The sequence below is a fragment of the Harpia harpyja genome, chromosome 9 (genome assembly GCF_026419915.1).
Source record: "Harpia harpyja isolate bHarHar1 chromosome 9, bHarHar1 primary haplotype, whole genome shotgun sequence".
NCBI classification, from domain to species: domain Eukaryota; kingdom Metazoa; phylum Chordata; class Aves; order Accipitriformes; family Accipitridae; genus Harpia; species Harpia harpyja.
This window is the reverse complement of record NC_068948.1, coordinates 42082405-42109009: the sequence shown is the minus strand read 5'-3', so window position 1 is coordinate 42109009 and position 26605 is coordinate 42082405. Positions and strand designations below refer to the sequence as shown.

The 26605-nt window shown below is 36.1% G+C and overlaps 1 protein-coding gene across 2 annotated transcripts in view; it reads left to right on the top strand.

Annotated features, from left to right (window-relative positions):
* Positions 1–26605, top strand: part of SPECC1L (sperm antigen with calponin homology and coiled-coil domains 1 like) — a 66885-nt gene that overhangs the window by 34773 nt on the left and 5507 nt on the right. For both annotated transcript variants that reach the window (XM_052796147.1, XM_052796146.1), the window contains exons 7-13: positions 60–235; positions 2060–2223; positions 3894–3985; positions 10086–10176; positions 12081–12164; positions 13391–13547; positions 17016–17118. In XM_052796147.1, the coding sequence (XP_052652107.1) occupies positions 60–235; positions 2060–2223; positions 3894–3985; positions 10086–10176; positions 12081–12164; positions 13391–13547; positions 17016–17118 (867 nt within the window). The remainder of the gene's footprint in view (positions 1–59; positions 236–2059; positions 2224–3893; positions 3986–10085; positions 10177–12080; positions 12165–13390; positions 13548–17015; positions 17119–26605) is intronic.

The window sequence follows — 26605 nt, the reverse complement described above, 5'->3', positions numbered from 1 at the left end:
TAATTTTATCTTCAAAATTCTTGCTGCTGCTTTCAATTTAAAGTTTTATTTACCTATAGGAGGAGTCAGCAGAATGGCGTCAGTTCCAGGCTGATCTACAGACTGCAGTGGTTATAGCAAATGATATAAAGTCTGAGGCCCAGGAAGAGATAGGAGACCTGAAGCGTAGATTACATGAAGCTCAGGAGAAAAATGAGAAGCTCACTAAAGAGTTGGAGGAAATAAAGTCACGCAAGTATGCAAAAGACAACACGGATATTGTCTCTTTTGTAGGGGAGGGTACAGTTTTGGCAATCCAGTATCTTAACTATTATTGAGACTCCAGAAGTTTGTAAATCCTCTCACTTTGAGAATCTGTATTTCAACAAGCTGCCATATGCAGGCTTTCAGAGGCCAAATTAGGTAAACTTATAAGAACAGTATTTGTTTCTTTATGCTGTATACTTAATCCATCCAAGAATATTCAGTTTGGCGCTTTTGCAAAACCAGGTTGAAGTGGCGGGTTTTTCCCATTTAACAGCTGGACATGATTTAACTTCCCTCAGTGCAAAGAACAAGCAGTGTTGACTTTTCTGTACCATCATTAATACTTCTTATTAGCAGCCAAGGCTTTTGGTATGGTTAAAAATACAGCTGGATTTTTACCTGAGAAGAAACCTTTGTCTAATTCTGCATATATCTTGTACTGTTTTCATTCCGCTGATAATTGTTTCTGGGAAAAAGTAGAGATGCTTTCTGTATAAAAACATTTTTAATAAAAAGAATTCAAACTGTGATGTATTGTGGCTTGAATTAGGTGCTACAGTTATTTAGAAACTGAATTATATGTCTTTCAGAAGTATTAAAGTCCTCAAATCCATAGAATAGGAACATCTTGGACAGCACCATTTGAATCCTGACTACATTGTCTCTGGGGATTGAATACAAGTATAGCTTATAATGACAGTAATGATGTTTGTGATGTGTATATATGAAACAGTTTTTTTCCATGTGGATGGGCATTTTGTAGAATACATGACACTTAACCCAGTATCCAGTAGGATATGAGATAATGCAGGCTATGGAACTTGGGGAAAAGCTGATGGTAGGAAGAGCAGACTGGTTACACTGAAAATGGAAAATTACCTGGATGGATAAGTGGTGGGCGTAAGGCATCTTATCTGAAGTAAGATCACCAAACTAAGTAATATGAACAATTCTTTCTAATACATTTCAACCAGAATTGTAATTGTTCAATTACTGCTTGCAAGTGAACCTTTGAGGTTACAATTGCACTTTTGAAGGTAGAACTGGCTTGCTGATTCCTCTCAGTATATTCATTATTATCTATACACAAGCATCTTTTGACATTTGATTAACTGCAAACAAAGAGGCAACTGAATCAGATTCCTTGAAAGTGGTATAGCTACTGTATTGGAGGGAAAGTGGTAGGAAAGTCTATTAACAGTGTCTGAAGCAAAAATCAGTCAGTGTTTAATTATTGCAGGCTGTAGAAAATAGGTTGCTTCAAACAATTCTTGTCTTGTGTGTGACACTGAATACAATAACCACCATAAATAATCTGTGCTAAAAATCTAATTTTTCTTCTAAAATGGATTCATATGCTGCCTAAAGATGTATGCCATAAATGTATTCTTACCTCCTTAGTATTCATTTAAATTGTTTTCTGTTTATGCAGGTGGAAAAAAAAATTCTCCCCTCTGAGGTGATTATTTTCATGTGAAATGGTGAAATCCTTAAGGCTCAATTTTCTCCATCCATGTGTACATGTGTATGTGTGAGAGATGGGAGCAAGAATTAAGCCTTAAATCAAGTATTGATTTGATAGACTTTTCACCTGGTGCTTAAGCTCTCTTGCTGACAGATAGTAAGAACTTACAGTGATTATTTAAGCTGATAATCTATTTCTAAATTACATTGAAAGAAAAATAGGTTAATGTAATGATCAATTTGGACCATAGATTTTAATTTGGCTTCAAATTTGTGTTGATTTTTTTTAAGACTTTGCATGTCAAAAATGTTTTTTAAATGCCTTAATTGGGCTGCATATTGATTTCAGGCAGGAAGAGGAACGTGGTCGAGTGTACAATTACATGAATGCTGTAGAGAGAGATTTGGCAGCTCTGAGACAAGGAATGGGCCTGAGTCGCAGATCATCCACCTCCTCAGAGCCAACTCCTACTGTAAAAACACTCATCAAGTCATTTGACAGTGCCTCCCAAGGTAATTATTTTCAACCAGTGTAGTCGCTGTACCAAGTTACAATTTTGTGTATGTTGACATGGACACTTCTAATGGCTTAGCTAATTCAAAGTAAGTTGGTTTATTGTACTGTCATGACCTATAAGTGTTGGCTGAAACAAACCAACCTCAGCTAGATTGCACAACAGATTGTTCACTGCAGTTAAGTGCAAGCATCCTTTCTTTGTCTTGTTTTTTTCTTTACTGTCGCATTGCCAATGACTCATATGCTAGATGCTTTGATTCAATGCTCCTGTATATTAGAAATACATAAACATATATTACACACATAATTGTAGCTGGAAGCACAGCTGATTTCAGCCTGACTATTAAAATGTGAACTTAATGTGCCAAATTAAGCATTCTAAAAGCCATGTAATAGCTAGAGCTAAGTTTGTTTCTTTTAATAACTTATATTCTTATAGTCAAAGTGCTGATGAAGGTTAAAAATAAGGTCCAGCCAGTGTCACTTATTAAAAGATACAGGGAATGTTTTCTAAAATGAAAGGGATCTCAGTGTTGAGACAATGGACTTTACTATAATTCTGACTGTGGAAACAGGTTCTGTTGTCCTTCTCTATAGATGAGCAGAATAGGGAAACCAAGTAATTATCCTGAAATGAGAAACATTTGGGTTTTAGCTTTGACTGCATATGAGACCTCGTATGGATTAAAATACTTCCCTTCCCAGGTCTTTGGATTTTGAATTTCATTTACAATAATGTCACTGTAAGTCTCTGATGTAAAAAGGCTTGGCCTGAAGTAGACTAATATCACCAGGGAGACTCACAGTACTATACTGTGCATGGCAAATCTACTTTTAATTGCTTATAACCTGAAAATTTGTTAAGATATAGAAGCATCTCTGTACTATTTGGCGATTCTGTAAATGGTTCTATTTCCACGCTTGTTCTCTTTGTTCGTAGGTATTTACAGTTTTTTACTTTCCTAGCGTTAATTTAGAAGGTTTTTTTTAATCTGTTACTGGATGAATGTGCTTTCTTGCCAGAGTTTGGTGAAATGATAAATCCCCTCTCCCTTCTTTTTAATCTTTTATTTCAAGCTAATATCTGCCTTCTTCTTCAGCATTCATGTCTAATCGTGCTGTTAAATAACCAGATGACTGATTCACCAATTCAGTATTTGTCTGGTTTTGTACCTTTCTAAACATGTTATTTGTTTAATCCCAAAATTTCAGGAATATAATATCTAGTACCTGTGGACTTTTGACTGGAAACTAGAAAGGAGAAGCAGATGATATAGGTTATCTTTCTTGTCTTACTGGCAGACCCAGGTGCCTGCTACCATCTCTTTCATTATCTGGAGATCAGAGAACTACTAATGCCATCATTTACATTTGCCAGGGTAATAGTACCCTGCACCATAGCCTTGTCCACCCCCAGTAAACTTATGTTTTTACCATAGATGATATATTCAAGACAGAAAATGAATGTAATTACAGAGGAGTAAATGTGTAGGCACACTTTTAAATGATTTTGCAGTCAGTTACTAATTGAAATTCTGAAAGATGTGATCTGGTAAAACCAGTAATGTAAAGTACAAGGCAAGAGTTCGCTATAACAGCCAGTCTCCTGTTTCACTGCAAAACAGTGCAATGCCTCACGATGGCTTCCTTTCTGTGTTTCTACTAGTTCCAAGCCCTGCTGCTGCCACAATTCCTCGCACTCCCCTGAGTCCAAGTCCTATGAAAACTCCCCCAGCTGCTGCTGTATCCCCTATGCAGGTAGGTGTTTTATGACTGCACTTAATCCTTCTTTGTAAAGAAGAGCATGTGAAACTACAAGTGGTAATACACAAATATGGCTGACTTTGTGGGGAAATAATGATAAAACGTTGCCTCAAGTAAGTAATTACTAAAATGTTCAGTCTAACAAAAGAGTCTTTTCACTGAGAACCATGTTGTAAATACAAGATTTGGCATAATTTGGAAGTTCTTGTTAAATATTCCCAACCATTACTATTCCTGTGCTACTGAGAAGCATGGGAGGAAAACTTTATCTGCATTCCTTAGTTTTAGAGTTGCTGTTCATCAGTTCTTAGTCCTGTGCCTGGCATGGAAACAGCAGTAATCCCCTTCAGGCAATGGACTGAGATCTGTGCAGAATCTGTCAGCAATCATCAGTATAAATATATCCCATGTTGCATGGGCTTTCAATATCAGACCTGACCAGAGAGTAATGAAATAATGAAATTATTATCTTTGTTCATTTTGTACTGACTGAGAGTTTGGCCGGTTGGTGATTGTACTGTGTGTTTTGTCCTGTCCCCTCTGAAGCTTTGTCCATTTGTTCAGCTGCTACAGGAGCGTAGGTACACTAAGATTGCATCATCAGTACTCTAATGCTCAGCTTTATGGACCATTGCTGGCTTTATTATCTCACTAGCTGTGCAAAGTGAGATTTTTGGCAAAAGCAAGCAAGTTTAAGGACAAAGAGGTTGGGACCAGATTCACAAAGTACAATCAAAGAATGTACTATGTGTTTTATGCCTTTAATATCAGTAATTCCCCTGTTGCTAACCAGGAGTACCAAAACTTCATTTTTACTATAGGTCAGCATAATGTTTTGGTAATAAATCCTCTCTGTGTGAACTGAAGAATCTATATCCATGTTGGCTTTTAGTGCTCAAGGAACAATACCCGGAACAGACTGACTGTTCTCCTGTGCTCAGACTAGTGCAGTTTTTATTCATTTAAGAGTGAATTTCATGAAAAAAATAGATAGCCTCAAAGCAAAGAGAAAGAATTAAATGGTTTTTGTGAGAGCTTCTGCTACTTCCTGTGACTCAGTCACTCTTGACAGCAGTTTTCTAAAGTGGTTAAATGTGACAAGTTCTCTGACAGATGCTCTGTTCCTATTGATCTTGTCTTTATATTTCTGTTTATTTCTGTGCTCTTGTAGGAAGAGGCAGACTTAATCTCATGTTCTAAAGGGCTAAACCAGAGCTTTGGCAGACAGAAGACTTTTTGATGAAGCCTAAGGCTTAATTCACTTTATTTACCTGTAAATTAACCATGAACCAAAGTAATCTCTTAGAATACTGCAAACCTGCTCAGGTTTACAGCTCTTGTTTGATGTTCTCGATCTGCCAGAATTACTTGAATTTGAATTCAACTTCTGGTATAGAACCAAGTCGTTAACAGCTGGATACTCATTAATGGGAAACATTGCCTGAAAAACAAAGGGGAGGGTGTGTAAATGTAAACAGCTTCTATTGTCTTTTTGAAGATAAGTGGTTTTCTTGAAAGCATTTGTAATTATCCAGAAGGCAACTGGGTTTTGTGACCTCAATTATGTAAATTGCATTTAAAGAATATTTTCTGCTCAAGAGAGAAGGGGTTTGGGTTCAAAACCAATTTGCATCGTCTTTTCTTTGTTTTCATATTGCTACCTTGTTTTCTACTATTGTGTTCTATGCAATTTTTTTTACATTTTTTGTCTGGTTTTTGCTCTCTTGCAATTGAAAAGCAAGATTCTAATAAGTAGTCACTATGTGAGTTGACCTGTTGGCTCTGACCTTATAAAAGTTATCCATGGTTTAAGATCTTGAGTAAAGGTGGAAGGGTTGATCTCTGTATGGGTGTTGCAGTGCTTATTTTCATTAATCTTGGTTGCTTTTAAATGTTATCACAGGGGAAATATTTACGTGGGCACCTACTGAGAAACTGGCATGATTTTGACATTATGATAAGATAGATTGGTTGCAAAAAAGATTTTTCCAAGTACAGATGTGTCAACAAATGCCCTCTCTGAATTATGCGTATCACTTCATTTTTGTGTTGGACTGTTGTCGTGGTTTAACCTCAGCCAGCAACTAAGCACCACGCAGCCACTCACTCCCCCCCACCCCCAGTGGGATGGAGGAGAGAATTGGGGGGGGGGGGGAAGTAAAACTCTTGGGTTGAGATAAGAACAGTTTAATAGAACAGAAAGGAAGAAAATAATAATGATAATAACAACAGTAATAAAATGACAATAATAAAAGAATTGGAATATACAGAACAAGTGGTGCACAATGCAATTGCTCACCACTCACCTACCGATGCCCAGTTAGTTCCCAAGCAGCGATCCTCCCTGCCCCCAGCCAACTCCCCCCAGTTTATGTACTGGGCATGACGTCACACGGTATGGAATACCCCTTTGGCCAGTTGGGGTCAGCTGCCCTGGCTGTGTCCCCTCCCAACTTCTTGTGCCCCTCCAGCCTTCTTGCTGGCTGGGCACAAGAAGCTGAAAAATCCTTGACTTAGTATAAAAACTGCTTAGCAACAACTGAAAACATCAGTGTGTTATCAGCATTATTCTCCTACTAAATCCAAAACATAACATTACACCAGCTACTAGAAATAAAATTAACTCTATCCCAGCCAAAACCAGGACAACTGTCATGAATTTCCTCAGTCTTGGAGAATTTGTTTTTGCTTTGTTTGTTTTCTTTACAGTAATATGTGTATGTATAAGGAGATACATTCTTGGATATATTTTTGCAACTGAAAACAAACAAACAAACCAACCTCTTTCTGGCTTCAGGTCCAAGACCACAGTGGAACATAGCTGTTATTTACCATAGCGCTTAGCAATACTGCAAAACAATTTAGGAAGAGAGGTATGAAGAGAATGCTCTTCAGAATGTAAAAACAACCCTGCTGGGTTAACCCAAAGCTTAGCTGGTTTGGTATGCCACTGAGAGGGACCAAAGCAGATGCCTAGGGAGGAATATAAGGACAACATATCTGCTGCTTTCCCTAAGTACTTTTTTTCTGTTTCGTAGCTGGAGGACTTTCTGAAGTAGATGTGGTTTCAGATTTACTGGTCACCACTGAGTGTCCTGCTTTGCTTTGAGCTTATAAACTTTCAGGCTCCAAGCGATTCAGTGTCAAAGACTTCCATATCTTAACTACTTAATGTGTGAAGAACGGTGTTTGTTCTGAAATTACCATGTGTAGGTGCATTGGCATGAAGTACTTACTGAAGTATGTACTGAAGTGCAAAGTGATCAGGAATAGATACCTGGATAGTGGTTGAAAGTCATCTTTCCTTTGATAGCCAACAACAGACACGAGGATGAAGAGTCAGAAGCAAAATATTTGGAGTTTAAGGGATTTGTTCATCCTGCCATAGTTCTGTCTCAAATTTAAAGTGTCCGGATTGTTGTTCTTTAGTTTTTTTGTCTCACCTGTGTGCTGGTTCCTCTTCTGGAGTTGTTGCTCATCTTACCAAAAAAAGAAGAAAAAAAATCTGAAGAGAGTCATAGGTAGCTAGCAGAAACTTTATCTTCAAACTAGGAATGGCTGTGAGAAATTGTTGACGATCTTAGCATCTTTACCTTTATCTGTTACTGTAATTACGTTATACAAAGACTACTATGTAGAAACATGTTATTTAACTCTGGGAACAATTTTCTTCATACATCACATCAAAACTAGTCCTTAAAGTTTCTAGTGTTTTTTATTCTGCTAGACCTCAATGTCAGATGAATAAGAAGAGGTCACAGATTGCAAAGCATCTTTAGTAATTTCTGTCCCATTAGTAGCCTCCATGAATAGCGTCAAAAGCATGTGATTCCTCTGAGCTTTTCATCCTTTCATTTAGTGTTTTGAGGAGTTTGAACACTAGTGTAAAGGACAAATGGTGTTTAGCAGTTAAGTGCTAAAGTGTTAAGTTTTAGAATGTATTTCTAGTTGAAGCAAAAAAGATACTTATAAAAGGATTGGTAGGATCCATATGTGTTTGCACATCAAATGCGTTTTGTTTTGTAAGTGAAATGAGGAACGGCTGATCTGAAAATTCAGCAAAAGCTCAGTCAAGCAGGTAAGTTTCTAACACCTGTAAAATGTTTCAGGAAAAAATATTCTCCAAGAGACTTGTGCACTACTACTATATAGATGATGCCAAGTGGAACTAGATAAACATCACTTGGTTCATTTTCCTCTAATTTGCAGTGTACTAGTCCCTTCATTACTACTGGTAGTTGTAGTAGTAAGGTATGTAATAAGGAACTAGCAACAGTGAAAGTAAGCCCTGTCTGCAGCGTCAACAAGAGCAAGAAGACAAACAGTTCGTTTTATAACAAGGAGACAAGACCAGTACACAGCAAGTTATCAGTTGAGTAATACGACCACTTTCTGACAATATCGATAAAGGATGTTTGCTTTTAAGTGGTATCCAGAAGCTGAGAAAGTGATAAAGGTATATGGTTATCCAGTACTGTGCCCACTCTGTACATACCTCTGTTTCCTGGCTGAAATTCTGTACTACCCTGTCTTTGTAATGACAATCCCAAAGCTAACCAAAATGAAATCTTTTTCTTTTAACTTCATTATCTAACTATTTATTGTAGCTGTTTCCTTGGAGGAGGATTGGGGGGGTGGAACGAAATGGCTCTCACTTTGATACAGTCCTTGTCCTTTACTTAAAAAAAAAATCCTAAGTGGGTGAAGTGAACTTTAAACGTAATGCAAGTTTGAAATACCAGCTCTTATGGGAAGCTGCTGTAGGCACTTCTTGCATGGCTCATAATTGCAGTCACTTTCATCTGCACATTTAAAGGAATAATCTTTGTAGTGTATGTGCAGGACTTTTGATATATAAAGTGATGAAATTCTTCATGCTATATGTTGGCAGTTCTTTTCTCCATTTGATTTCTAGCACAAAAAGCATAACTCTAGTTTGACTCTAAATGATGAATAAGTAGCCCTGTAATCCTGCCTGTGCTACAGGATGCTGCAAAATATATACTGTTAACATTTTTTAATCACAATTTTGGATTTGTCTGTCTTGCCTGTGTGATTTGGTGTGAGGAACATCTGACCTTTATTATCTTATGAAGATAAGGCTTATTTAACCTTCTCATCTAATCTTGGGCCAGATGGAGAGCTGAAAAAGTTTTCAGGATAAACACATTACTGGACTGATTGTGATTAAATATTGGAATCTAATGGAAAGGGCAGGGTGAATAAAGAATGTACTACAATTTGCAATAGGGTCTTTGAAATGATTAATTTAAAAAAAATAATTGTGGGTGGTCTTCCCTGGGTCTTCAGCAACTGAATATGAGTTTCAGTAACTGTAAGGATAATTATTGCATTGTACATTTCATTTGTGTGATTCTAAAATGCTTATTTCAGTGCTATCCAGTGGTTACTAAATTGTGTGCAAGACTTATATTTGTATTTTATTACATATTTGGCAAACACTTAACAAAATGTCTCTCTCCAATTGTTCACAGAGCATCTCAGTTAAGTAGGTGGTAACCAAAGCTGTTGACATTCTGAATAAAAAAATAGTTTTTTCAGTAGGTTTTTTCTTAGCAAATGGTAGTTTGTGTCACTACACCCAATACACCATTATCTTACTTTTCCAGGAAAAGGCACAAAGCTGTAAAGACATATGTTAATAATGCAAATCAAGCACTAAAATCTTGGCTTCTTATAGGGAATTGTATTAGTTTAAACAAACATATCAAGTTTAACCAGAAGAGTTTTGTACAAACAAAATATAAATGAAGGTGAAAATTAATAGAAAAACTGCAAGAGAATTTGCAACCTTAATTTGCAACATTGGTTTGAGAAACAGGTTTCAGTTTAAAGTGGTAAATGTTATAATATCAATGCATAGTGTATGTATATATATTCAGATTGGCAAAAGCAACCGGTGAAGAGGACACACCCTTTTTCACTAAGTATTTGTAAAGGTTCCTTTATTTTTTTTTTAGCTTTTTAAAATCAGTAATAATGTCATATCTGAGTTTCTAAAACTGATTCTGCAATTTGTTATTTGGTTTTTTACCTTCAAATTGTGTTTGACACAAGTATTTTTCCATTTCAGAGGCATTCTATAAGTGGACCAATCTCAGCTTCAAAACCCCTTGCTACACTGACAGACAAAAGACCAAGCTATGCTGAAATCCCTGTTCAAGGTATTGATTCAAGTTCATTCAAACGTTGGTTTTAGCAATGCTATTAATACTTTTAAATTTTATTTTGTATTGTTTAGCATCCAAAGCATTATCATATTATAAACTTTTTATTATCAAAATATTTTCATAGAATCATAGAAAATATCGCGTTCACGTTTTTATTACTTGTGTTTCATCACACATGGTGACATATCATAAAGATGCTTTTTTGAATTTTCAACAAAACCATGATTGCATGCTGATAATTCGGCATTATTCTGACAGTTTTTAATGTGTGCATAAACTGAGATCACTTGCAAAATCAAGATAAGATGATTTCAGAGACATGTCTTGCAGCTAGCTTCCAGTTATTAAAATTACGTAACCCTGGGGTTACATTATTTATTGTGTGGTTGTGGGGTTTTTTTCCCCCCAAAATGAAACAAGGATGATGGTTGGCATTGCATTGCATGTGAATAACAAAATATAAACTTATTAAGTATTGAATCTTCAGGAGCCAGATGAAAAATTGAATGGAATTAAATTGTGTTGATTTATCTGTTTCCCAATATTTCCCTGTTCTGTGAACTTTGTTTTGTCTCTCAAAACACTGTTGACAATGTGCTCTTCCTGTGAGAATGAATGGCTATCATGTGTTGGGTGTAGCTCTCTGATTTACGCCTGCTTTAGGGGTTTTTTTGTGTAGATGTTTCTCAAGATAATCCCCATATGACTCCAGGCTGAATATTTCCTCTCAGTTTGGTATTCCCGAGGTCTGATGCTTTCTAAAGGGTTGGGTTTTTTTTTTCTGTAGCACTTCATAATAGTCTGTGTGTGCCAGATTTCCTTCTTGCTTTTGTTGAATGCATATTGAGGTTATTTGTACAATACAGCTGGAGTTTTAATTTTAGAAACTTTGATATTTTTAGGAATATCGAAATGCCTTTCCAAGAAGATAGTTTTGGATTCTTTAATTGTTAAAGAGTTCATGGGTAGATATAAGCTTAAACACAAAATGAGTGGTATGCTTTACATAGTTTTTATGTTTTCATTAGAGTCCATTAATGTAGGAGCAGGACCGCATGCCAATAGAGAGTGTGCCAGACAGAATTCCTGTTTACAACCGTACCGTATATATTTTTAAAGTATCTCTGTAGCAACGTATGTTTCTTATGTCACATTTTCAACTAATGAATGGGGTTTTACTTTTTTTAATCCTCATTCTTCATTTTCATGGTTTTTTGGAATTCAGGTTACTGCCTTCTAAGTGTTGCTACATAGGAGTATGTAAACCTTTTGTTTACAGTCTAAAGGTTTTATTTCAAGGACTATTTCTTCAATAATAGGAAATAATTTTGATTTGATGCTACAGAAAATGAATTTTCTTGTAGTTTGATTTTACTCATTGGCAGCAGGCAGAACTAATCTTTCCGTACAATGTGTAAAGGCACCTTTTGGACTCCACTGCATGGAGGAGGAAAAAAAACCCCAAAGCATGTTTTAATTTAAAAAATAAAAAAAACCAACCCAACAAACCAAAGGAAAAAAAATAATCACATAGTGGACAAAGCAATCTGCTTTACCAATCCACATTGTGAATGGCGTATTCAATATTTTTGGCCATGTGCTAAATGGGGATTCCTTGCTCAGCCTTTTGGTTTAGCAATTAATTTTTTTATAGACCAGGGCAGGTGGATTAGTAAGAGGCCTTAAGGAAAAAGGATTAAGGTCATGATGTATTCATAGTGAACTTCATTGGTATGAACAAATTTAGACCTTCTCTTTTATACAGATAAAATCAGTTGCTCTCACTATAACAGCCAAACTCAGGCACCGGTAGACAGTATTCATGACTCATACCTAAATGTCTTGCATTTAACTGGAATCTTTGTTAATGATGTTCTCTCTTCTTTTTCTTGGTCCAGAACATTTGTTGAGAACATCTTCTACCAGCAGGCCAGCATCTTTGCCAAGAGTACCCGCTATGGAAAGTGCCAAATCTATTTCTGGTAATACCACGTTTTTTTGGATGATTAGTAAAGTGAGGAACTCTCATTTCAATGCTGTACTTACAGATCTACTTTGCTGGCATAACCTACAAATATTCTTCAGTATTACTTATAGTGGTTGCTGCACATTTGATGTTAACTTTGAATTTTTAAAAAATAGACTTGCTAAATAGAATTTTATGTAGAGTATTAGTTTACTATCAAGCTGACATTTCAGTATCAGCAGCAGCTCCTAACAACAAATCTTCAAGATTTATAGCACGAATAGTGTGATACTGTGAAAATGATACTTTCTATAAACTAGGGAGAACTAATTTGAGAGAAATACTTTAAAAAAACCACCTATATTTGAGTAAATGGTTTCAAGAAGAAAATGTGGTTTAGATCATTTTGATTTGTCCTAAAAAAAAAAAAAAATCCACCCAAAAGTGTTTTTTCCCAACTTCTTGTGTCTGGTATTTATAAATTAATGTACTTGCCCCAAGTCATTAGAAAATAAGTCTCTGATATATGTGGAGACTTGTATCTTTGATTTGCACAAACATAAACAATGGTGACTATTTAGGTATATAAGACAAACCTCATACTTTTAACTGGAAACTCTTCCATGTAGAGAAAACATAACCATTCCAAATTTGGTTTTACAGAGTATAATGCTTGTGCTTTCATTCGTAAGAAAAATTTTTTGTCCTTTGATAAAATGAAGCAAGCTCTGTAGAATGTGGCTGAATGGTCTCAGGTCAATCTTTAATATGCTTGTTGATGATAATTAATGTCCAGAGCATCACATACATGCCAATTCTTGATTGAAATTAAGTGGAAATAAAGCAGCTGTCATCTCTAAACTGTTCTGGGTTTGGTTTTCTTTTTTCTTAACTATTTGAAGCTTAGCAACATAACTACATAGACTAGAGAAAATTAAGTGGTTTAGTGTTAAAATTCCTTCTCGTTCATGAAATCCTTCAAATGGAAGTAGCAGTATTCCATTAAGATACATTCATCAAGTTTTCTTTGCTTCAAGATACAAGCTTGATCATAAATGTTGGTAGTACAGTCTAAATCCTTGATATTTCCTAAGTGGAAAATGCCAAGAAAAATGTTGAAGCCTAGTATTGGGTATAGGTTTCTATGCGTGGTTTCTGAACTAATGCTTGTCAGAGAGCAAGAATAAGTTCGAAAGTTTTTATGTTTGCAAATGATAAATGTATGGGCGTTTTCCCACGTAGTCTCTCGACGAAGTAGTGAAGAAATCAAGCGGGATATCAGTGCACCTGATGGAGCATCTCCAGCATCTCTCATGGCAATGGGTACCACCTCACCACAGCTGTCACTCTCATCTTCTCCTACGGCATCAGTCACCCCTACTACCAGAAGTCGAATAAGGTAAAAACCCTTTTTTGTGGTGCACTGAAATGTGTTCATTTCATAGCTCTTTGTCTGCATATTTCTAGTATACAATACTGGCACTAAGACTGCAGACTCTACTGCCACCCATACAATAATGATCTTCAGTAATCTTTGAGAGCTTCAGAAAGTGTTTTCTGCAGCTCAGTATATGTTTTAAAAGTTAGATCAGAAGTTAGGCTTTTTAGAGCTTATGAGGTTAGTACCAAAACTTTGTGCTCCACTAGAAAACCAAGCTAAGTCATGTCGCTAAATAATAGCCCCATATCAGTTAAAAATACCATGAAACCAAGTTCAAGGAATGAGCTTGCGGCATGTTGAACAAATATTTCAGAGTGGCTTGGACCCAGGGAGACCACATGATAAACCTTAACTTTTGTAATTGCAGCTGAAGACAAAGAGCAGCATGACTAGGTCTTAATTCCAGACACTGCCAAGTCTTCTAAATAGCCATGAATGAATGGGCCTGGGTTATTTGTCCCACAGATGAAATCATAATGCAAGGCTAAGTAACAAATGGCCAGGCAATCCCCTTTCATTAGTAAGATAAAAAGATAAGTCTGTGATAAATTTAAAACTTTTTCTATCTGTAGTGTTATCAAAGGACTTCAAAGTATTTAAGCCTCATGTTATGCACATGAAGTATGTACTTAACCCTGCTTCATAGATTGGGAAACTGGCAGACAAAGGTTAAATTACTTTCTCAAGACCATTTATACAGAGCTTCCTGACAAAGCTTTTTTACAGCAGAAATATTAAACCCTTAATGTTCTGAGACATTTGCAATATGTAATAATTACATTATAAAATTGTGAAGTTACTTACAGCTGTGGGTGCTATTGAAAATTATTTCCCTGAAATCAGCTGAGGCATGCCTCAGTGGTGCTCTCCTTTCACTGTGCAGAAATTAAATTGAGTTTGGATCTGTGGGTGCTTTACCAGCAGCAATTAATATTGTGTGTGTTAGCATCTAAATTTAGATCAAGTACATCCAGGAAAAAAAAAAAAAAAAGACTGAAACACCTGTATATGAACTTTGAACTGGTAATGTATAAAATTGCATTGATGGCAGCCTGCAGACTGTAGCAAATAGCATGGCATTTCATGGTAAAATTGTACAGTTATAATTATGATATCATTACTATGCCATCTGACCATTGACTGCAATGCTAAGCACTACAAGAAGACTTAAAAGTGGAATCTGCAGCAGTGGGTGTGTGGTGATGAGCACACTCTTTAGAACTGTCCTCAGCGTGTCACTGCTGGACTTCAATTTGATATGTGATCAGGTTTCTCTTTTTTCCCCTACCTTTTTCTGAAAGTTGTTGTAAAATAAACAGTTATTGCTATAGTTCACTAAAACAAATACTTGGCAGTTTACTGTTCCCTGTTCTAGTTGAAGCTTCGTTGGCTCTTTGATTTGGAATACAGTTGACCTAATATACTAACTTGTAAGATTTATATGTCAAACCATTTCTCATTGTCTCCATACAACTTATGCTAATTTATTTTCTTCAGCAGTGTTTTCATAACTGTAAGAACCTGATAGAAACCATGTGCTCTTACTGGAATTTGAGAACAGGCTGTACAGCTCCCACATGGCTAAACAGTATGTTTAGCATAAAGAGAGGGAGCTTTTAATCTGAGTTCTCGTATGTTGTCCCAAATCTCTGTTCTAAAGTTCTCATAGTGTTGCATAATCTTTCGTTGTAGATTGAATATGCAATCTCGTTGTTATTTGTTTCAATTACCAATGAAAAATATACACCAGTTTGGGTTGTTGAAATATGTACTGATTTAAGAACTGAAGTACAGAATTTCTTGAAGCATCATTCTGGCTGTATGGTGCCTATGAAGTTTAGATACAGTAACCTATCCAGATAATTTCTTTCATATTTAAAATACACAATTAGCAACTTCCTTGTCATGTTAATTCTCTCTGAGATTAGCAGTTAGGTTTGAAGGCTCATACTGTTATCTTTCATGCTGAAAGATACTTACTGTTTCCTGTTTATTGTTCTGCTGTGCATATATTTTCATGGATGCTTCAAATGTTACCTCTATTGCAAATTGCAATATATATACTTAAGATTAGTGCCTTAGAAGATTTGGTTTTATGTTGGCATATGTTCTCTTCTTTTATGCGTTGAGTGACAGATGCTGTCACTCAACGGTCTCTGGTGTTCCACTGGTAGCACACATGCATGAAGAAATCCGCAATCCCTGGATGCTTTCTTTTCTCCTAGCAGGACCTGGAGAATTGCTACCTGTAAATCTGCAGCAGAGAATCCACTGAGAATACTATGTGTTTCCACATTCCACCCCTCTTTCCAGTCACCAAATGGGTTATAAAGAACAATGAATTGAAGATTTGAGAGTGAATCTATACAATCTGTATATCTTTTTGGAAATATCCAAAAGGGGTAACTTAGGGTATCATCTTTGTGGATGTTGTGAGAATCTTGCTTACATCTGCATCGAACTCTTTAAAAAATGGCAGACGAGGAAATCTTTGCAGTATGGATTCACTGATAGGTATCTTATTTTAATTTTCCAAATGGAAATTATTAAAAATAAGAACAACTGCTGGCACACTTTATATCCAGTAACTAAGCTCCATAATGGTGTAATACCTAGTCATTTTGTCAAAGACTGTTCACTGGAGTATCTATAGAAATACTGATTCATGTAACTAGCCCACTACAAAAGTATTAACCTCTATAATATATATTTCCTAAGCTAAGCACTCATTTCTGAAGCCTGGTAAAGAGATGCTTGTAATAGACTCATGTGAAAAAATGGCCAACTTGGATATGATCATTCTTTTCTTCCCCAATCTTTCCTTAAAGAAAAAATTACTTAAGATAGCTTGACAGACTGGAAGTGAAATTAATTGATAGCTTTTATTGTGCCAGTTTATCAAATGGCAGATCAGCCTAGTTAGATCTCCCTCCTCTTTTTTGAGAACTCCAGATCTCAGGCAAATGTTCTGTTAGTAACACCATGCTGCTAGTATGCAAACTTGTTGTTTCAAGGTGACATTTGTAATCAGCCATGAGATTCAAAAGAGATAGCATCAGTTTATTCTCTTTCTAAATACAAAATAAAGTCACTTGAATTAGTTTAATGATTCGAGCTGGAACTTACCGTGTTGTGAGTTTAATTTTCTGAACGCTTAGAAAATGTATCATTGAGGTTGAAAGATGTAGGAAAAAAAGTTTAATTTAAAGGAAAAAGAAGGATGATTTGCTAATGAAAGAATTACTCCAAAATAACTCTTAGGCCTCTGCAGGTATTTCTGTGTATTCTGTTTTTCAGTCAGTAGTGCTGTACCCTACTGCTTTCACTGTGACAATAATTGGTCTTTTTTTTAAGCTTTTACACTGTGTATTTCTGTTGTAAAAGATACATTACAAGCTCGAAGTTGCACTTCTGCTTTGTTCTTAGGGAAGAGAGGAAAGATCCCTTGTCTGCCCTAGCAAGAGAATATGGAGGATCCAAAAGAAACGCCTTGCTGAAGTGGTGCCAGAAAAAAACAGAAGGATATCAGGTAACTGTAGAGCTGTTTAACGTAGCTGCAACACATTAGAATCTGCCAATGGCATAAACCAGGCTGCTCCACAGTTGACTGCATAGATTGCAATGGCACTGGTATGTACTGTACTCTCTTCTTGGAACACATGCTGCGAGTCCTAACCTAAGTAACATTAATAGCTCTTTAGTCACTTTGCTCCATGTCGATGATAGCTTTTTTCTTAAGGGGGCAGCTGACCTCCTATTGAGGTACTTTAAGACAGCCTTTTACAGATTGCACTTTTGAAACTGTAACTGAAACTTTAGCAACTTTAAGGTTTAAATTAATTTTTCCCAAATGCAGTTAGAGTACCATTTCTCAGATTTCAGAGATATTGTTTTGATAGGTAATTAGTGTAGGGTTTTTTGGATCTTTTAGTGTGCTCCCATTTAGTCTCTATTTAGGGACAGTTTGTTTTGTGAAGGTCGCATTGTCTTGCATTTTGAACTTGGCTTTCTGCTGTGGTTCCAGACTTTTTTTTCAGTTAGTCCAAATGTTATCAGAAGCCAAAAGAACTAACAAGATAACTATCCAGAGTTCTCCTGATTACATTATTTTTTCAAAAGAATAGTGGCTTCAGCAAACTAAACCAGGATGTTAATAGTCTGACCATGATGTATTTGTTTGGTTAACTTGCATTGAAAGTGTTTGGAGTTCCCAACACAATCCTCAGTTTAAGAACCTTTACTCTTTCCATGACTTGAGACTCACAATGCAGGAGGAAGTTGAGAACCGCATAACAGGATGATTGCCCATCCATAGGAAAAGTCGTCTTTCAGTACAATGGACAGGCTTGTGATATAAGCCCTTCCCCCCCTCTTCCTGTGGCACGTCTAGTACTAAACTGTGCTATTTCTGAGGATAAGCTTCTTTGTGGAAAGAGCCTTTCTCCTTCCCCACGTTTTAAAAAAGGCAGGATGTTATATTTCTTTATAAATCCTCTAAAACTGAATGCAAAAATATTTTCCCATATTGTCTTGAAATGAAAGATGAATTTGACAGCTTCCTTATCTGGTTAAGGAAAAGTAATAGAAAGTATTCCAAACTTTTCATTCTATAGTTGTGTGCACATGCAAGAGCATGCTTTTGTTTATATAGATTGCTGCTTATAATTAATTGAGTTTTATAAACACTAGTAGAAGAATAGATTTTGAGACTTAATGTGCTTGCTTCAACAACTGTAATATGGTTATCTGCTTGTGTTGCTACTGAGAAACCATAGCATATAGCATCTGTAGAACCAATGCATGCCTTCTTTTGAAAGAGTAAGATAATATCAGGAGGTTATATTAAGTTAGGTTTTGGAGAAGAATGTCTTTTGCTTTAGGCACACTCATTATTCATTTCTTTGTTGCACAGAATTTGATTATTTTCAGCATCCCCTGAAATTAAATTCTGGTTAAACACCATGCTAGTGGTGTTCTATTGTTTTAAACAGATCTAGCATTGTATTCATTGTGAGTAGTACTTATCCAGCTTTCTGGCATCTCAACAACGTTATCAATACCAGATAAAGATTTTTTTTTTTTTAATTGAAGCTTTGCTTAGTTTTAATTTTATTTTAAAACTACGTGGATTCAAAACTGACAAGCAGTAAACAAGCATCAGAATAGTAAACATCCTCCTTCCTCATTAAATCCCCCTTAAGGTAGTGTAGCTCTCTTCTTCCTTCCCCGTCACCCAAATATTGACAGGGTACCTTTTCTTACCTTCAGCTCCTCCTAGTGTCTTATACTCTGCCACAGTTCCCTTTTATCCCCAGCATTTCCCATAATTAGAACTTCTACTTTTCTTCTATACCACTGTTTGCTTTTGTTTGGCTTAGCATCTGGGCAAGAGCCAGCACATGCTTTTTAGAGCTACTTGCATGCTGACTGACCAGCCATCTTCTGTCTCTGAGCTGCTGCGTGAGCCACACAGAAGAGTCCTAAATATCCCAGCCTTTTCCTCTGTAGTAATAGCAGTAGGTCCACTTTCTGTCTAGTCACCAATTTCTATCCTATTACCAATTTAAATCAAAGTTAGCTATTACTTATTTAGTTACAGATATAACAGGTTAAAGGAAAAATACTTGCAAATTGAGTCTGTAACAAGTTCTAAAATGACCTGGAAGAGTTTAACCATGATTTGGAAACAAGGAAAAGAAAAAGGAAGTCTTAGAAGTCTTTTGTTTCAGAATAATTATTTTGTTAATTTTGTCCTATTCATATTATATCAATTTGTTTCTAATGCAAATCTAATTAAACTACCAATATTTAAGTAACACTCAGCCCTGTAAGCCAGTATTTTTCAAGTATGTCTTTGTCAACATGGAAAGATGTGTTTACTTCTTCATCAGTTGCCAACAACAATCACTTTTTTTGGTCTAGTTTTCTCCCTCTCACCTGGAGGTGATGTCTCACAGCTGTAGTTTTTTATGCATTCATGTATGTAAAATATGTATAGAAAATTATTTCAGCTCTTGGTGTTTCACAGAGAAGATGAAACCATGCACATTGAGTTAAAGCCCCATTTCTAACAGAGCCATGTTTGCTCCTGGCACTGTTTTACCTTTCATTTCTGGGATTATATTTTGCACTGGATGTTGGAGAATAGTTGAATTTCTGGTTTACACATGGACTAATAAAGTAATCACACAAAGCGAGATACAAATCTTAATTTCAAAAATTTTGTTTAAAGTATACAGAGTTATAGGTGGCTTAAAATGTTAAAAACAAGGTATGATGTAGCTGGCTTACCCTTATTAATGAGCAGCAGCATACGATTAAACATGATTCTCTTTGTAGGCCAGCTGTAGCTCTTGAGCTGCTTTTTATTCCATGTGTTGAAAATACTAAAGAAGAAAAAAAAAAACCAAACCAACACCAAAACACACCAAAGTCTGTACTCTTTCACAGAGAGAAGGTTTCCTTTATTCACAAGATACTTGTTGAGAATACAATACTACTTAATTGCTTGGTACAAGTAGTATTTTTTTTTGTCTGCTCAAGTAAAATGGAAGAAGAATAACTTCTGCTCTCCTATCCCCTCTAAGAAATTACTTTCAAGCTTATGATTAAAAGTCTTAAGTATCTCTGTTTTAGAAGCTTCAAATTTTGTGAATGCCAAGTAGTTCAAAGGTGATAGTGTGGTGAAGCTCTATTTCAGCCCATTATAGTGGAAGGATTTTATTTAAAGCCCTTCCCACACATTCACAGACATTTACACCAAACTGCTCTTTCCACCTCTGACAAATATATAGTTCCATATAGCAGAATTTTTAAAGGTATCTTAAGACTCTCTTTTGTGAATGCATTATGATAAACAAGCTAATACCTAACCCTGTTAAAAAAAACTATAATAAATTCCTTCCTTGTGCAGTTTTCTTGATTTATTCAAGCAAATTTGGAAGGGAATAAATGAATAGATTTCTTGAAATGTAGTTGTTAAATAATATTTAACTGTGTTCCAAATCTGGTATTTTTAAAGAGTACCTCAATAACAAAAATAAGGTTAAAATAGCCAATGAAAAGAAGAGAAATCTTACTATGTTGTTGCTTTTAATATACATGCTGTCTGAATGTTGTTTGCAAGCAGAATTTCTCCTTGAAGCTTAAGTCTGGAGAATAGTGATCTGCAGAAGGTCATTGCAGAACTAACAGCAGGCAGGTTCTGTATTAACTTTCATCTAGAGCCTGTTCAGTCTAGACAGTATTGCACTCACTAAGTTACTGAGTTTAATTATATACAGGGCTGAACAGATCCCTAAGCCATGAAAGAGGAGAGTTGCTCTCTTAAGATAAGGGTGGGGATTTTTAAGCATTTAGATAAAGGAGGAGCAAATCACCTTTAGTTTTCAGATGAACAGGCAAAAATACTTGAAATTTGATAATGTGTTAGCTTTGCTCAGGATCTGACATACTGATTCAGAGTACAGTGCCAAGTGCTGCATTTTCCAGAGAAAGAGAATCCTCCTGACTCTTCTAAAATATGTGCAGTGTCATAAAACTGTCATAAATTCCAGATATCTTCAAAGCATAAAGTAATCCCATCCAGCTGTTACGGAGCATTTACCCTAACTGGAACGCAGCTACTTTCATTTTGAGTACACAACTAATAAAAGTCCAAAAAAGGATGTGAACATGCATGTTTCGTGTTAAGAAGGGGACCAATAAACAGGATACACACATCCTTACCCATTCTTATCTACAGCAATATTTCAATTTATTTTCCATTTTTTGTCAGCATTCTCAAAGATAATTTGCTTCCAGAAGTCTGACACCAAAAAAGCAATTGTCACAAGATAGCAGCAAGAATAGACTAAATTTTTTTTTAACCTTCCTTTAAGCTTTCCATGCTTCCTAATTACAGATACACTGGAAGACCTCCTTAATGTAGTCTTGCAGTACCTGTCCTCTAATTCATGCAATGCTGCTTTTTTCTGGAAAGACCACCTAATTTTTACCTCCTATACAGATCAAAGCTACATGTCTTACAAAAAATTTAAAACGTACTATCTACATGGCAGCAATAAACAATAAAATTGTTTAGTGATTGAGCAGTGTGATTGAGTATGAATGTATGTGTACCTAATGCTATGGCGAATTGCACCTTGAAATCAAGCAATGCTTTCATTTGTACTCAAGTAATAAGTGTAGAATAACAAAGCTAGAGGTAAAAGATGGTTCGGGTTGCTTTGTTTTAAACCTGTTCCTATATACACGTCTTTATCAACACTAAGCTAGACCATATTCTACTCAGAGTATTATATTGATTTTTTAAAAGCACAAAAAGAGGGCAAGACTGTGTGCTTATGTAAGCCTATGTTCAAATAATGATTCCAGGGTGTGCATGCTTTCACTGGTGCTATCTGGTTGATTCATCAAAGTAGTCAGGCTGCCAAAACACTTCTCTCCTTGGTTTAAGCTGTGATGCTTTAGCCAAAAACTGTTGAGTTAAGGAAGGACATGCTTCCTTTTTCTGTTTGGATTGGATTCTGATACAAGAGAAATGTCAACTTGTGAGACTTAATTACGACAAAATTTAGAATAAATTATGAAGCTGTCTGTATCTCTAAGTGCTTCAAATGTTAATGTCTGAAGCTGTTAGGGGTTGGTATTTTTGAGAATGACTGCTCCTTTTATAGTTCTTTTTTGTGCCAAAACTGAAAAATATCATGTCTTTGGTATGGAAAGAAACATTAACGGTCAATATTTAAGGGTTTTGATGGTTTATATTTGCCATTTACTGCCTTTTCAGAAGCTGGGATTGAAGAGGCAGTAGTTAGGACTGCTGTTAAGTCTATTCCAGAAATACTTTTACGTTCTCACCTACTGCTAAAAGTACTGATAGCCTCAGCTTTAGTCAATGATTTGAGAATCAGTGAATCCTGATTCAATGGAGTGTGGATAGCAGTTATTTTCTAGTTTACCTTTCTAACTTTTTTTAACGGATACTCTTCTTTTGTGTGTGTATGTGTCTTTTAAAAGCTTTTAAAAGCTTTTTAATAGTAACTTTCTGCCGTGGTAGGAAGCCTGCCAAGGTCTGTACATTTAAACCTCAAATCTTGTTTTAATGGTTTAATATATTATAGTACAGGATCGTATTAATGCTTTTGCTTTCTCAGCCCACTTATTTTATTAACTAATACAACAGAGACAGAGACACATGTTTTTATTTTCCCCATGTCCTGACTCATTTGTGAGCCAAACTGAGTTAGGATGTGGGAACCTCTCCCCCTTGTGCAGAGCAAGGGATGGAGAAATAGCTGCTATGCAGTATGCTCCTCTGCTCAAATTGTAATATACATAGTTCAGGGAGATTGAAGACAGCTGTGGATATGTCTGCTGAAGAGATAGTTAAAATATCTTTGTTCTTAATTTGTAACTCTAACTTAGAAACCATGTTTTCTATGGTTGGGTTTTTTGGTGTTTGCAGGATTTTTTTTTTAGCTGTAGAGTTTTCGGGGAACAGGGCGGGCAGGAAAGAAAGTTGAATTACTGGGTTATAATAGTTAATATCCGTTTCTTCCTTTTTAAAAAGAAAAGGTATTTTCACTGACTATAGAAGACCTTTAGTTAATTTGGGATTATTGCAAAAAGCAATAGGAGACAATTTCAAAATTAGCACTACACTGGTTAAAAATACTTCTAAATTGTCAATTCTAGAAAAGTCATAGGTTGGGAGAGACCTTAGACTGATGTTATGCAGAGCCCTGTTAAGCAGTCTAGAATGTTTCTAGTGAGGGGGATTCCGCCACTTCTCTGGGCAACCTATTCCAATGCTTAATTGTTTCATGGTGAAGACTTTTTGCTTATATCCAGACAGAATTTCCATGGAAAAAAAATTGCACCTGTTGCGCCTAGTCCTGTCACCATGTGTCCTTGTGAAGAAAGTACCTCCATCTTCTCTATAACTGCCTCTTAGGCACTGGAAGACTCTGATTACATCTCTCCTGAATCTTTAGGCTGAATAAATCAAATTCCTTCAACCTTTCTTCATCTGTCAAGTTCTTGAACCATCTAATCGTCTTGCTAACTCTCTGCTGGACCCTTTTTTATTCTTCTGTGACTATTTTGAACTGGGGGGATCAAAGCTCTATATAGTATTGCAGGTGTAGACTGTCAGGGGTCCAGTAGAGTGTAAGAATCCCATCCCTCGATCTGCTGGCTGTACTTTTAGTGATGCAGCTAAGGGTACAGTTTGCCTTCTTTACTGCAAGGATGCACTTCTGATTCATGTTCAAATCCAGTTCATTTACTGTTTAACCGCTATTGTATTTCAGCCTAAGATAATGGGTTGTTTTGTTCCTATTGCATTTCAACCTTGTTTCAGGAAGAATCTTCTTACTCTTTTTTTTCTGTGTGAGCATAAGGGAATACGCATTTTGTGGTGACTGCTCTTACTCTGCATTTTGCAGTTTAATAGGAGCTTGAGTCATGCTTGAAATGTTTTTTGGTTGTGGATCCACCAGGGTGTGTGTTCTCCTACCATCTTGTCTTCCCCTCTTTGTCATGGTTGTAGAATGGACTATAGAATTTGGTCTGTTTGATTATGTAAAATGTAATATTCTTCTACTCTGTCTCTAGAAAAGTCTTACAGATTTTTAACTCTGTTTCTTATTGCTGGTTGGAAAGTGTCTTCCACAGATCTTTTTATGACAACAGCCTGTTGCTTAACTCCTTTTCTTAGAATTGCCTTTTTTAAAAAAAATCTCTCCCAAATACTGGAGGTGACTTCACTCCCATCCTAAGTATTAAACATTAATAGACAATAGACAATCTCCTTCTAGTTCACCTATCTCTAGAAAGTCTTATTCCTCATTTGACAATTTATCTGAAAGTATGTCCTTCAATTGCTATAATACTGTGTGGTCTGAAATGGCTTGAAGAAACATTTCGGATTAGATTCCAGCAGAATTCTCTTAATAGAGCCAATTACTTAATAAAAGCAGTAACAAAGAAGAAATTATGTCAGAGATTTTAGGCTGATGTTCTGTTTACCATCAATTCTTTGAGAAATAAGAGCTTAATGCAAGATTGATTTCATTATACTGACCAAGCTTTTTCAAAAAACCACAAGTAGTTAAAAGCATTTGGGAAATAAAATTGTGCTGTATTTAAATGCGCCAGTTATGTGCTCAAAGCCCTACATAAAAAATTAAATTTTCAGTTTAAATGACAATCTGTCCAGTTTCTAGATTTGTTTTTTAGTGTCTGACCAATATCATACTTATTTAGTCTGAGAGGTAATAATAATTCATAATGCTCAGAGCAATTGGAAACAGAAACCAGTCCCTTTTAATTGTTTCCTTCCGTTGTATTTAATTCAGCTTCTCTGAATACATTAAAATTCTTGGATGATAGGTTTGTTTTCTGCTTGTTGTCGTAATAATAAAAGCTGGACCCCACAGGAAGATTTAGAAAAATACAGTATTCCAAGTTCTTTTTGAGAACCAACCAAACTTTGTAAGTGAACTTTTTTTAAGTGGCCCTTTTCCCCAATCTTTATATTCAAATTTCAACATTCTATGGATGCCACTAATATTTAAAATGAAATTTTTAGTTTATACAACTGTAATGTTTAAGAGAAACTTACTTTCTCTTCCTTTAGTTTCATTTACCATTTTCAGCACAACTGTATCCTGGTTTTCTTGCTCACATACTTATAAAATGATGAAAAATGTCTCTAGATTTTCGAGGTGAGCACTCCTGGTTTTTAAATCATGTAAAGAGTCCTGTCTTCAGCCCCAGTTGTTCTGTAGGTCTGTTTTCAAGTGCATCCAGACTCTTTTGATACCTTGCAATTTCTTTCTTCATATATTCTGAGCACAAGTCTTCCTTCTTCGTCCACAGGGTCAAACCTCAGGTGTAGGTTCTGATGATCTCATATACATCACTGCAGCATCCTGTTTTCTAATTTTGAAGAGTGCATTCTTGCCTGTTGATGTCCATCCTGACCGTTGCAAAGATCGCTATTCCAGCTCATTGCTTTAACAGTATTGCATTGTTTGCTTCTCCTTTCTCCGTGCTCCCACATTTCCAATATAAGCTATTGTTCTCACTTTGAAGGCTGTGTACCCTTCCATCCCTCTTTCAGTACTGAGATCTCATCTGTGCTTCAAGTGATGCTGCTGTTTAGGCTCAAACTCTTAAATTTTCAAATAAATATTGCTGTGCTTTCTCTGAAATGTGTGGAGCAACCTGGGAGAGAAAAAAGACATTGTAAGCTCTGTGAGTCAAGGTACTATCAAACTTTATTTGTACAGTGACTGGTGATTGGCTTTAACAGACTCCTGGTCTATGGTAAATAGAGTATCTTCTGCAATAATGCCAGTTCAACAGGTACTTGTTGAAACTATATCCAGCATTAAGTCACTAGATTGGAAGCTAGTGTGTTAGAAACTGTTCATCAGATTCAGCAATGCTTCAGCATTCCTCCTTACTTTAATAAGGAATGTCATATCTATCTTTGTAGTCCTGAGACTTAAAAATTTGCTAATGCTCTCTAGTAGCTTTAACTAGTACAATTTTTTTTTTTTTTTTTATCGTTTGGCTCAATGTATGCATGTATGTCTGAGCAGATCTGTGTTTAACTTAACTGTGATGATGCTAATGTGCATCTTTCTCCTCCCCTTCCCACATCACTTGGCCATCCTGGGGAAGGAGGGAGAATATTTCAGCCAGGGGATGAAAACCAGGACTGAATTTTTCTCCCTCAGTGGATTGTGTAGCAAAGGAAAACATGATCATCCACATTTGGCTTTTGTAACTAGCTTGCCAAAGATGACTGTGACAAGAAAAAGCCCTTCTCCCTACCTTTAGCCGTCGTCTTGATAGAGATGTGATCCGAGGCACTACTGCTTACAGGGTAGGGGGAAAGAACATTTCAAGAAGTAGCTCTGTAAACAGACACAAGTAAGAATTTATTGGCTTTAACAATCTGATTTTTTCCCTTTTTTTCCTTAAAGCCTTGTACTGTGTGT